This window comes from Papio anubis, chromosome 1, assembly GCF_008728515.1.
Source record: "Papio anubis isolate 15944 chromosome 1, Panubis1.0, whole genome shotgun sequence".
Taxonomy (NCBI): Eukaryota; Metazoa; Chordata; class Mammalia; order Primates; family Cercopithecidae; genus Papio; species Papio anubis.
This window is the reverse complement of record NC_044976.1, coordinates 91,855,160-91,869,073: the sequence shown is the minus strand read 5'-3', so window position 1 is coordinate 91,869,073 and position 13,914 is coordinate 91,855,160. Positions and strand designations below refer to the sequence as shown.

At 35.0% G+C, this 13,914-nt stretch overlaps 1 protein-coding gene across 8 annotated transcripts in view; it reads right to left on the bottom strand.

The window, feature by feature from the left end:
• LOC101011236 (coiled-coil domain-containing protein 18) overlaps positions 1-13,914 on the bottom strand; it is a 107,924-nt gene that overhangs the window by 72,211 nt on the left and 21,799 nt on the right. For 7 of the 8 annotated variants that reach the window (XM_021920902.2, XM_021920895.2, XM_021920894.2 and 4 more), the window contains 6 exons: positions 13,287-13,383; positions 9,688-9,809; positions 7,599-7,890; positions 4,358-4,482; positions 2,995-3,155; positions 313-536 (listed from right to left, as the gene is read on the bottom strand). In XM_021920902.2, coding sequence (XP_021776594.2) covers positions 313-536; positions 2,995-3,155; positions 4,358-4,482; positions 7,599-7,890; positions 9,688-9,809; positions 13,287-13,383 — 1,021 coding nt within the window. The remainder of the gene's footprint in view (positions 1-312; positions 537-2,994; positions 3,156-4,357; positions 4,483-7,598; positions 7,891-9,687; positions 9,810-13,286; positions 13,384-13,914) is intronic. The other variant, XM_021920909.2, reaches the window with a different exon arrangement.

Here is a 13,914-nt window from a genome sequence, read left to right as displayed (position 1 = left end):
TCTTTACTTATAAATGTATATTAACCACATTAACTTATACTATGGAAGAAATAATAGGCTGCAATGCAATATTATTTCCACCAAATTTGAGACCTTTTACCCACTACAGAGTTTTTCCTACTTTTAATAACATAAGTTAAAATACAAAGGTTTCCAAATGTAATTTTAAAATAATTTGTAACTTATGTGGTACCATTTTTAAAAAACTTTAACTCCAGATATAAACATATAATTTTTATAAAATCCTAAAATAACACCTTTTGTTCTAGTTCAAAAATTAATATATATACACCAAGCTAATTCCAAACTTACTTCACTTTCCAGTTTGCTGGAGTTTGAAGCTTTCTCTAGCAGCTCCTCTTGAATCAGCTGAAACTGACTAGTTCTGTGAGCCATGTTAACCCTCAAATCAGAATTTTCAGCTTCTATTTGTATCAGCTTAGTACGTAGCTCTTCTATTCCAGTAACAAGTCTTTGCCTCTCTTTTTCATATTGCTTGTTCATAGCATGTTGATTTTGATCTTTTATGCTTTCTGCTAATAAACATAAAAGGCAAATTCTTCTGAATAAGACTTCAAGAATAAAAACCTACTTAGTTGAAAGATTTAGTCATAAAGTTTAGTTTCTGATCTAAAGAGTACTAAAAGGGACAGAGAATGAGACATTCATTAAGGAAATCAACGAATAAGTAATGTGCTCTCTAAATTAAATACATAACAAAGATGAAAAAAGTTCTGAATCCCTCATTTTTCTAGGTAGCTAAGACTATTCCTTTGTACCAGAAATGTAAGAATCCTTCTCCACCTTTTAACTTCCATTTTTTAGTAGAAATCATTGTAAAAAAATTTTTTTAAGTTGCTCTCTTTCCTTAAACTGAAGGTAATCATAAAATTTATCTGGACACTTTGAGATCATTAAGAACATTTTTATGTACTGCACATAGATGCAGGTTCAAAAGCTCCAAAGAGTGAATCCTTCCTGACCCCATCGTCTTTCTCTCCAAACTAGCTAATGAGAATTCAGTGATGCTTTTTAAAAAATTACTGAAGGTAACCAGGCACAGTGGCATGCACCTGTTATCTGAGCTATTCAACAGGCTGAGGTGCATGCCACTTGAATTCAAGACCACCCTGGGCCACATGGCAAGATCCTGTCTAAAAAAAAAATTACTAAGCGTTATCAGAGGTAGTTGTTTCAACATGCCCCTTCTCCACTATAAACATACACATCTCCCACTCCACAGTAAGCAAGCCTTCAGGAAAGCTTTTAAAAAGCACAATGTAGATGATTACATGAGAACACACACAGATATGAAAACAAGAAAAGATACACTTTGCCTTCAAGGTTTGCATAAGTAGTCATTTCTCATAAATTCTCTACACCCATTATATTTCACTTTCTAGGCTATCTACCTTTTATTGGCTTTGTTCTTGATGTAAGAGAATCTATAATATATTATATTTATTACCACCTCTAATTACTAGTATTCCCAACTTGGAACATTCACCAAGATAGATCATACGCTGGCCAATAAACCAAGTCTCAAAACACTCTTATAAATGAAGTCCTATAGAGTATGTTCTCTGGTCATCATGAATGACACAAAAATATCTGGAAAAACCTCCAAATATTTGGAAATAAAACACACACAGCCTGTGAGTCAAAGAGGAAATCACAAGAGATAACTATTTTGAACTGAATGAAAATGAAAATACAACACATTTAAAAAAGTAGTGGAATACAGCCAAAGCACTGCTTAAAGGGAAGTTTCTATCCTTAAATACTTAGATGAGAAAGGAAAAGAGGTCTAAAATCAATAATCTAAACTTAAAGAAAAGTTTTGTGGGGTTTAAAAAAAAAAAAAAAAAGAAGAGAAAATTAAGCCTAAAAGTTAACTGGCAAAAAGTACAAGGGATTCTGATGGAGATGTCTTACGTCTTGACTATGGTGATGGTAACAAGAGTTAAACATTAAAACACAAACACCTGACAAAACGTATCAAACTGTATATTAAAATGGGTGCATCTTAATTGCAGGGGTCCCCAACCCCTGGGCCACAGACTGGTACCAGTCCATGGCCTATTAAGAATCAGGTCACATAGTAGGAGGTGAGTGGCAGGTGAATGACACCCACTCCCAATCGCTCGCATTATTGCTTGAGCTCTACCTCCTGTCAGATTAGCTGTGGCATTAGATTTCCATAGGAACACAAACCCTGTTATGAACTGCATATGCGCAGGATCTAGACTGCTCACTCCTTATGAGAATCTAATGCCTGATGATCTGTCACTGTCTCCCATGACCCCCAGATGGAACCTTCTAGTTGCAGGAAAACAAGTCAGGGCTCCCATTGATTCTACATTACAATGAGTTGTATGATTATTTCATCATCAATGTAATAATAATATAAATAAAGTGCACAATAAAAGTCATGCATTTGAATCATCCTGAAACCACCCCTGCCCCCGCCCCTGGTCCATGGAAAAAATGTCTTCCACAAAACCAGTCCATGGTGCCAAAAAGGTTGGGGACCACTGTCTTACTGGATATCAATTTTACTTCACTAAAGAATGATACAAAGTCTAATAATTCTGAAATAACTTCTGCTGTCTTATCAGACCATAACTAGTAATAGATTATCAAGTATGTTTGATAATACAAACCAAACAGTTAATAAATTTGTTCTTTACAAACTATCATCTGAGAACACATGGACACATAGAGGGGAACAACACACACTGGGGTCTATCAGAGGGTGGAGGGTGGAAGGAGGGAGTGGAGCAGGAAAAATAATTAAGGGATACTAGGCTTAATACCTGGGTGATGAAATAATCTGTAAAACAAACCTCCATGACACAAGCTTACCTATGTAACAAATCTGCACATGTATCCCTGAACTTAAGTTAAATTTTAAAAAATTTTTAAAGTTTTTTTTTAAAAAACTATCATCCAAAACTCTAAATATAATTTATTAAAACAACTCAATATACTTACCCACTTGATGACCACCTAGCTTTACAGGTTCTGTTTCTAAACTACTTAATTTGCTACTTTCTTGGCTGTCATTACAAGTAATAAGACTCTGAGATAACTGATTTGCAGTCAGGTTTGCATGAAGCTTTTGAATTTCTGCCTCTTTTATTGCAAGCTTAATTCTGGCACAAAAGAAAAGAAGTGAAAAATTATTAGAAAGATTCTATAAAAATATCTCCTACTGTACTATTTTTCACCTTTCAAGTTGATAAAATTAGAATTCTGATATTAGTGAACTCTTTAGGCAGGATATGAAAACTCGTATAGACCATTGTAGGATTATAAATTGGTTCAGTCACTTTACAAACTTGATGGTATCTAGTAAAATTGAAAACGTACACACTCTATGACCCAGCAATTTCACTTTTAGGAATATATACTACAGAAACTCTCATATATATGTATAAGAAAACATGTATAAGGATGTCCTTTGCAGCACTGTTTGTAACAGAAAATAGAAACAAGATACCTATAAAGGAACAAATAAATTATGACACTGTTATAGGACAGAATCCTACACAGTGATTCAAAGTAACTAACCACACAAATCCATTTGTTAATCTACTCTATCTCAATATGAATGAATTTTTAAAATACTGCTGAGTGAAAAAGCAAAATTGCACAGTATACAGTATATTTATATTTGTGTATATGTGTGTAAACACACAAAAATGAATAGAGAAATATATATCCAGTTCATGATGGTGGATACTTAGGGGAAAAATGGAACTAGGCATAAGGATCAAAGGGCATTATTCATCCTGTAATGCTTTATTTTTTATTTAGAGAAACAGATTTAAAACAAATACCACAAATTTTAAGGAGAATCAATCCTGGTTAAGAAGATTCAATTCTTAGTTGTGGAATCACAGATACCTGTTATAATATTCTCTGAGCTTTTCTGTATATTTTTTAAATTCCTCAATTAAAGGTCATTTTATTTTATTTTATTTTATTTTATTTTATTTTATTTTTGATGGAGTCTCACTCTCTTGCTCAGGCTGGAGTGCAGTGGCACTATCTCAGCTCACTGCAACCTCTGCCTCCTGGGTTCAAGTGAATCTCCTGCCTCAGCCTCCCAAGTAGCGGGGATTACAGGCACGTGCCACCACCACGCCTGGCTAATTTTTGTATTTTTAGTAGAGATGAGGTTTCACCATGTTGGTCAGGCTGGTCTCGAACTCCTGACCTTGTGATCCACCCACCTTGGCCTCCCAAAGTATTGGTATTACAGGCATGAGCCACCACGCTCAGCCAATTAAGGGTCTTAATTACCAATAAAAAACATTCTATTTGCTATAACTGAAGATTCTGAAAATTGTACCTCAATTCCGAAATCACCAATTTATTTGCCTCACAGCAGCCAATGCAACGGTCTTCCTTGTTTGAGAAGCTACTCATCTGGTATTTAGAAAGAGACGATTTAAAGCCAAATAATTCTCTTTTTAACTGCAAGTTTAAAAACAAACACGTGTAAACTTATGTACATGGGATGCAGTTGCTTTTTCATTCAGAACTTAAAATTTTAAAAACTGTATGAATTTGATGGTAACAACTTAATGTCCATCAATAGGAGAATATATAAATATATTAAGAAATATTAAGATAATTGGAAAACTACAATAGTTAAAAGAAATAAACCTGAGTCACATAAATCAGTATGGATACATCTCATAACAATATTAGTGAAAAACAAATTATAGTGGCAAACAGTATTTTCATAAAAACACTAAGCAACATATATATATTTCTAGATGCATCTATACGTGACAGTATTTAAAACATGGATGAGAAGGATACACATGAATTTCAGAATAATTGCCATTTCTGAGGAGAGAGGAAGAGAATTGGGATCTGACAAGGTACACAAAGAAGCTTTACCTATAAAATTTTATTCTAAAAAATATAGAGTTGATAAGACAATACATGTACCAAATTTTACAAATATGGTGCTACACTAGCATATGCACCTTTCTGTTGGTTTGGATAACACAGAATTTTAAAAGACAGTTATAAAGGAGCAAGGTAAGCACTTAATGACTTCTACCTTCAAACTATAACCAAATCACACCTCCTAGAAGTGGGGGGAAAAAAAATCACATTTCCTAATCGTATCATTCTTAGCACTACAAGAAACAAATGATCAAGCATACATTACCACATTTGGAATCATATCTCAAATAATTCTGTTTTTAGAGACAGGATCTCACTCTGTCGCCCCGACTGGAGCTTATGATCATAGAACTCACTGCAGCCTTGAACTCCTGGTCTCAAGCAATCCTCCTACCTCAGCTTCTCGACTAGCTGGGACCACAGGCATGCACCACCATGCCCAGCTAATTTTTGTATTTTTGTAGAGACAGGGTCTTGCTATATTGCCCAGGCTGGTCTTGAACTCTTGCTTCAAGAGTTCCTCTTACCTTGGCCTGCCAAAATGCTGGGATTACAAGCATGAACCACTGTGCCTGACCATATATGAAATAATTCTTGATACACAAATGAGAATGCAATTTAAAATTGTTATCTGTATATGATTACTTTCTAATTTCAAAAGCAAATAGTATATTAAAAATCTAAGCAAATAGCATCTGGGGAGAGCAGATACAACAGAGGAGCTAAGATTTTATGTTCTAGTTTAAATTCTACTACTTACCAGTTGAGCAATTTATTTACTTCCTTGGGTCTAGGTTTCTTCATCAATAAAATGATATTGAATCAGACAGTTGCTAAGATTTTTTTGGTTCATAATTCCACAGTTCATAATAGTTTAACATCGGTAAGTCTACCGTCTAGTCTACCATGCATTCATATGTGAAACCAACCATAATATATTTACCTATAGTTTCCCCTGATCTTTCCTTCATTTTACACCTATTGATTACAAATTCCTGAATAGGTTTACTTACCTTCTTCTTAATCTCACTTATATATATGGCCACAAATATAACTCAAAGAGAAAAGGTGGTAGACCATTATTATAAAAACATTTTAGGCCAGGCATGGTGGCTCAAGCCTGTAATCCCAGCACTTTGGGAGGCCGAGGCAGGCAGATCACCTGAGGTCAGGAGTTCAAGACCAGCCTGACCAACGTGCAGAAACCCTGCCTCTACTAAAAATACAAAATTAGCTGGGCGTGGTGGCTCATGCCTGTAATTCCAGCTACTAGGGAGGCTGAGGCGGGCGAATAGCTTGAACCCAGGAGGCGGAGGTTGCAGTGAGCCGAGATCTCACCACTGCACTCCAGCCTGGCGACAGAGCGAGACACCATCTCAAAAAAAAAAAAAAAATTAAAGTTCTATGCCATTCTAATAAGTACATGAAAAGTTGCTCATCATGAGCTGTTAAAAAAATGTAAATTAGGGCCAGGCATGGTGGCTCACGCTTGTAATCCCAGCACTTTGGGAGGCCAAGGTGGGCGGATCATGAGGTCAGGCCGAGGTGGGCACATTCGAGACCAGCTTGACCAATGTGGTGAAACCCCGTCCCATGTGCCTGTAGTCCTGGCTACTCGGGAGGCTGAGGCAGGAGAATTGCTTGAACCTGGGAACCAGAGGTTGCAGTAAGCTGAGATCATGCCACTGCACTCCAGCCTGGGCAACAGAGTAAGAGTCTGTCTTAAAAAAAAAAAAAAGAAATGTAAATTAAAACCACATTGTAATACCACTTCACATCCACTAAGATGGTAATAATAAAAAAGACAAGAACAAGTGTTGGCAAGGAAGTAGAGAAACAGGAACCCTCATACATTGCTGGTGAGAATGTAAAATAGTGTAGACATTTTGGAAAACAGTTTGGAATAAATTCATCATATGACCCAACAATTCTAGTCCTAGGTATTTACCCAAGAGAAATGAAAACATGTCCAAAGACTTGTATGCAAATGTTCACATAAGCATTATTCATAATATCCCAAAGTGGAAACAATCCAAATGTCCATCAACCAGTGAATGGATAAATCAAATGTAACATATCTATATAATGAAATACTATTTGGCAATAAAAAAAATGAAATACTGATATCACAACATGAATGACTCTCAAAAACATTAAGAATGCAAAAGACCAGATGCAAAAGAGCACATATTATATGAGTTCATTTATGTGAAATGTCCAGAAAAGACATCTATAGATGCAAAAACTATTAGTGTCTTCCTATGGGTAGAAGGGAGTAGAGGGCCTAATTATAAATAGGTCCAAAATACCTTTTGGGGATGATAGACATGTTTCAAAGCTGGATTGTGGTGATTGTTACAAAACTTGCAAATTTACTAAAAATCATAGATTAGTACACTTAAAATAGGCAAATTTTATGGTATGTAAATGATACTTCAATAAAGCTGTTTAAAAAAAATTCTGTGCCATTCTAATATATGGCATCTGAGAAACTGGGAAAAAGTGTACAATGGTTAAGTGCAGGAAAAAAAACAGATTAGATAGAAGAGAAATTCAAGACTAAAGAGGAAAGAAAAAAATTAGAAGCTAATAAAGCAACCACAAAATGATAGTCTTTTCTAAAACACTTTAGTAAAATTCTTCTTTTCCATTACGTAATCACACATACTTACTGGCAACTGGGATATAATCTTTTCCATACTTCTTAGTTCTACCCTTGAACTTTCAATTTCTTGTTGACATAAATCTAGTCGCTCATTCTGTGCTGCAACACGGACCTTTAATTCTCGGTTTTCATTCATTAAAGAAAATTTGTCTCTAAGTATTTCGTCTTTGTTCTCTAACTCACTCTCTAGCTTCAAAATACTTTGTCTAGATTCAGTTAGCTGTGCCATGACTTCTGAATTTTTCACTGCCATGATCCTTAGTTTTTCTTTTCCATTGTTATTTTCTTCTTTTAACTGCCTATGAAGAAAAGAGAATAAAAATGAAAATAAAATATATATGCATTCATTTTCAATCACATTTATTTAATCTCACTTCTAAAATTTTTTGAAGCTTAATTCTAAAATAATACCTGCTCACATTTACTAAGTACCTACTTTCTGCATGCCAGGCACTCACAACTTTATGTGGTTAGCACTATTATTACTTCTTATTTACAGATGAGGTAACTGAGGCACAAAAAGGTTAAATAACTTTCCCAGTGTCTCATAGTAAACGGCAGGGAAGGACAGCCCTACTATCTTGAAAGCATTTCTGCTCCCTGTTTAATTATATAAGACAGGAAATCTAACTCCAAAATCGCTGACATAGCATTTCGCATTATCAACAAAGTTTTGGATTCCTAAAACAGGAGAAAAAGTAAACTGTCTCTACATAATTGTACAATCAGCTTAAGAGCCCAGCATCAATGACTTTCTCTTCTTACAAGAATTTTTTTTTTTTTTTGAGATGGAATCTCACTGTATTGCCCAGGCTGGAGTGCAGTAGTGCAATCTTGGCTCACTGCAAGCTCCGCCTCCTGGGTTCATGCCATTCTCCTGCCTCAGCCTCCCGAGTAGCTGGGACTACAGGTGCCCGCCACCACGCCCAGCTAATTTTTTTTTTTTTCAGTAGAGATGGGGTTTCACTGTGTTAGCCAGGATGGTCTCGATCTCCTGATCTCGTGATCCGCCCGCCTCAGCCTCCCAAAGTGCTGGGATTACAGGCAAGAGCCACCGCACCAGGCCCTTACAAGGATTCTTTTAAGAAATACTGCATCAGCAACTCTTAATGGCACACTGGGAGATACTGTGTTGAAAAACTTAGACATTTTAGAAGGGTCAGACTCCAAATGTGAAGTTTTAAAAATATCTTAACCAATTTTTTTCACTTATATTTGAAATATGAAAATAACATTTTTTTGGAAAATATAAAAATAACATAACTTAAGAAATCATACGTAATTAAATATACAAGAATTCTTTCATGAAGTATAAACATTTTAAGTGATGAAGGATTGCATCATAGTGTAATTGGCAGCATTTTTCTTTCTTAAAAGTAGATCTTGCAATCGATAATCAATTCTAGAAAATACTCTAGTAAAAAGCATCTTTACTCCCTCCTCCTTGGCAAAAATACTAAACAGACTACCTTAAGGAAAGTACGGCAAAATTAGACAAACCAGTTATTCTGATTGCTTCCTGCTCCCCCTTTTTTTAAAAAAAATTAACAGTTTGAAGTGATAAAGACTGATTAATATTAACCTCAGAAAGCTGATGGGTGTTAGTTTTAAGAGGACAACAAGATATACTAAGAGAGAGTATAGGAGTCAGAAGACTTTGATCTTTCAAAGACCTTCAGTAAATTCTGGCTACTCTCGGGGCTTCTGTTTCTTTACTTATAAAATGAGAAGTTTGGACTAGGTAATTTTTTATGATTTGAAAAACACTTTTTATTAGAACATTGGATATTATACACATTTTACTAGCGAGTTAATGTGGTCATACACCAATGACATTATGTCTATTAATTTTCCCTAAATATATGCAAAGCAAATATGTTGATCAGAACTTCTCCATATTTACAAGTATATTCGCATTAACACATTTTACTTCATTTCTAATTCTAACTCGATAGCTAGAAAACAGTTTCAGTCATGAAGCCTATCCTTCTATATAATGTAAGCCCATAATTACAACATATAAAATATTGTTTTAAAATGTTTCAGTTTTTTCCATCTCCACACAAAAATCCTTTTTCTACAACAGAATACTGTACCTTAATTTCTCTTTCAGAATTTCAAGTTCACTTTTACATAGACCACACTTTTCTTGTAGCCTTTTATTTTCTTTTTCACAGTTAATTAGATTTCTCTCTAATATTTCTTCTTCAGCTTGAACCTAAAACAATAATTTAAGTGGACATACTAATGTGGTTGTAAGTTTTAGGTGTTTCAAGCTAAAAATGTAAGTAGTGATTTCAGAAATAAGCAGGAATGTAAACTAAGAATTTCATACATTTAAGTCCCCAGCCTCATAGTGAAAAGTAGCAAAGTGAAGTTCCTGGGCAGTAACAAAAGACAGAGAAAAGGATGATACTACATGTCCAGAAAACCTGTAACAGATAGGCAATTGCATCAACTGAAAGCAAAAATTCATCTAGAGCTGCTGTGTACGAGTTACTAAAGGTTAATTTTAGTGCAAATGTTCCAGAGAAGTTGTTTTTGAAATTTTAACCACAAAATTTACCAATGAAACCACAGCCCAAAATGTAGAACAGATAAAAGCACCCAGGATACAGTGTTGAGAGGAGAAGATTGGGTATATCTGCCCCAATTCCTTTGTTACCCTGTTACATCCACTTAACTATAGGGCTTTGCTGAGCATTGTTTGCAACTGATAATTCTAAGTGTAAAAAAAAAAAAACCTGTCTCTTACATTCTTCTCTCTTTTCTCCATAAAGTCCTTCTTCTCCCCAAGAATATTCCTCCTACTAGGTCTTCTACCTCCCCTTACTGATCACCTTATTAAAAATCCCTTCTAAGATATTTCTTTCCCACAAGCACCCTCTCCAAGACTCTCAAAACCGCCTTCTTATTAACTAATTCACATTTAAGATTTCAATACCTAGTGAGACCTTAATATTTTACACTGCCAAGTGATATTCACAGTTTTACTGCAAAGGAATGACCACTTTGTAATCAACTGCAGACTTTCTCCTGGATCTCAGTATTTAATATTGTTGGTAACTTCTCCTCTAAAATATTTTATCATGTAGCTGTCATGACAATATTACACTTGACTCTGGCCACTCTTGTTTTCTTTGCTTCCTTTTATTAACTCATAATTCCTCACTGCTCTTTTCTTTCTATTTATTCTCTCAAAAGTTTAGTGAATTTCTTGACTTTCCTTATTGCAACTATATTATGAGAAATACTCACCCCAAGTTTCCAAAATCCCTCCTATCCTCCTTACGCTATGAAAATTTCTTAAGCAACATCTTAACTTATGGGACCAAAGACATTTAATTCAAAATCCTTCAATTTCCTTCCACCTAAAACTTTTTTCTCTTTTTATCCACAAAGAAAAGAAATGTCCTATTTCATTAAAAAAAAAGAATCTCACTTCTGCTCTTGGACTATTATCTTGCATATCGTTCAGACTCTTGTGCATCTTTTATTCCTTATAATTCTAGCATCTTCAATCTCCCCCTACTAGTAAGTTCAGGGTACCCTTAGGTGATTTACCACAGCTTCTTCACCTTAACTTAGCTTCTTTCTTCCCTTCCATTCGCCGACTTTCCCAACCCGCCACACACACTTACTTCCTCTTCACCTATCATATGTAAAGAATTGTCTGTTAGCTACCTCTACTCTCTCCCTTTCCATCTCTCCCATTTCAGAGGTTGTGCCTTCTATTTTAATAAGTTGCTCTCTACAAGGTATCCAAAGACTCCCTGATTATAAAAACCAAGAGCCCTGTCTCGTTCCTCATCTTTCTAAAATTTTTTTCTGATTTTTTACAGACAGGGTCTTGCTCTTTCACTCAGGCCTGAGTGTAGTGACATTATCAGGGCTTAATGCAGCCTCTAACTCCTGAGTTCAAGCAATCCTTCTACCTCAGCCTCCTAAGTAGCTGCAATTACAGGCGTAAGCCACCACACCTGGTTCAGTCCTCATTCTTCTTGACCAGTTTGCAACATCTGGCACTGAAGATCACCACCTTCTTTTTAAAATGTTCTATCGCCTTGACTTTTCGTATTATACTTTCCTGATTCTCTAATTTTTTAAAATAACTTATCGATATCTTTCAAAAGCTAATCTACCTGTTCTTTATCTCCCAGGGTATCTTCCCTCTTGTTCTCATTCTATATGAACTCTGTCAATGTCCAAGGCTTCTACCACTTTAATTCAGTACTGTCAATTCTCAAAACTACAGCCCTAGTACAGATTTCTATATCGAAATCCAGACCTATAGATACAAAAGCCTACTAGAAACCTGTAACTGGTTATTCTACAGACATTTCCAAAATAGAACTCATTAACTTTTTTTCCTGAATTGTCTATTTTGATTCATGATGCAATCATCCAGCAGTCACTCAAACCAGCAACCTAAAAATATCCTATATTCTTCTTTCTCATACTGCCGGCTTCTAATGCATTCAAGTGGTCACTAGATCCCACTGATTCCCCAACTTTAACATCCCTCATAGCTATCTACTCAGCTCCTTCATCTTCAATATCTCTTGCCTTGTCTTTTAAAGTCTCCTTGACTTGTTTCTCACCTCTCAAATGCATCTTCACATGACATCAGAGTGAGCTTCCTAGAACATAGATTTTGAATCATTTTCCCTGCTTAACACTATTCAATGATATACCACAATATTTGAGATAGCGTAGCAGCTCAAGCATTGCCTACTCTGTGAAGCCTTCTTTGGGCCCACCAGAGTTTATTAACCACTGCCACCTTCATCCCACCCTACTACACCTACCTCTTATTTCTATATTATACTTCGTATTCCAAAATACTGAAATTATTTGTTTATATACTTGTCAATCTTACTAGACAGTGAGCTCTTTAGGGTAGGTATCATGTGTTATGTATCACCAAATCTCCCAGAGACTAGCACAGTACCTGGCATGTAAAAGGAATTTCATAATTGTTTAATAAATGAATACCCATCTTCTCATTCTACCGTTCTACCTAAACATTCCTTCCTCTGCCTTTCTACCTTTGTTTGAACAGAATCATAAACTTCCTCTGCTTTCACTGTTATCTAAAGATGGAAGCTCCCATATTAGTATCTCTTTACCAGACCTCTCTTTTGAGCTCATTATCTGAATATCCAACTGTGGTGTTCCTCCACACACATTTCATTACCATGTGATATTACTTAAAGATACTAAATGAATATAATAAATGAATGTAATAAACTCACTATATTTCTACATCAAATCAGTTCAAGGAACCTTCCCTCTGAGAGGCAGAAGCCAGCCTCTCTCAGAGTAGCAGACTCAGAGAGACCAGTTGAAGGCTACATAATCTGTCTTCATTTTCACTGAAGTGATAAAAATGAATTTCTTTCTTCTACTTCTCTAGCTCCAATCTCTGTTCACATATTCCATCCTTCTCTATATTTTGTTCCTTCTCCTCTCTCTACTCTTTTCCTTCTTTGGATAAAAAAGTTTCTGCTGATAATAAAAGGGTTGGTAAACATCATCCTTAACTAACATTTACAAATTGTTTATTTAAATGATTTTATAAGATCATAAAAATTACTCTCTGTCTCAACCATAAACATATTTTAATTATTCCTACCTTTATTGTTGGAATATAGAGAGTAATACAAAACACTGAATTTGCACAACTGCCTCTTACCTTTTCCAGTTTTTCAGCCACTTTCTTTTTATATTGTTGGAAAGCGTTACTCAGCTCTTCAGCATTGTATAGTGCTTCATTCCTTTGTCGTTCAGCTCTAAAATTTAAAAAGAGATAATGAATAAAAGTAAAGAATGCTCTGCATTTGAATAGTTAAGTTCCAAAGTAATCTTTAATTATAAGGAATAACTGGAGAGAAACAAATTTCTCTGTACTAAAAAGAAGTATTAGGCTTAAAGTATAAAACGAAGAATGTAGATCATACTACAAAAACTTTCTCACTCTATCAATATGAAAAATAAAATATAACACAAAACAATTATAAACATATATGTTGAAATATATATAAATTCTTATGTGTTGGCAATTTTTCCCTCCTATCTGAAAAAGACAGATTAGGAAAATAGCCTGAGGCTGGATGATAAATTTTCAAAGGTTAGGAATTACAAAATCAGTCTATTGTCTAGAATATTAAATACACTCAGTAAATTCTGTGACCTTTGCAAAGGTCAAATAAATTTCAAACAAGTATTTGAAAAATGTTAACTTCTATTGATACCAGATATAAAAATCTAGACAACAAAAAACATAACCACCACCAAGCACTATTTAAGCTTAACCTTGTTGC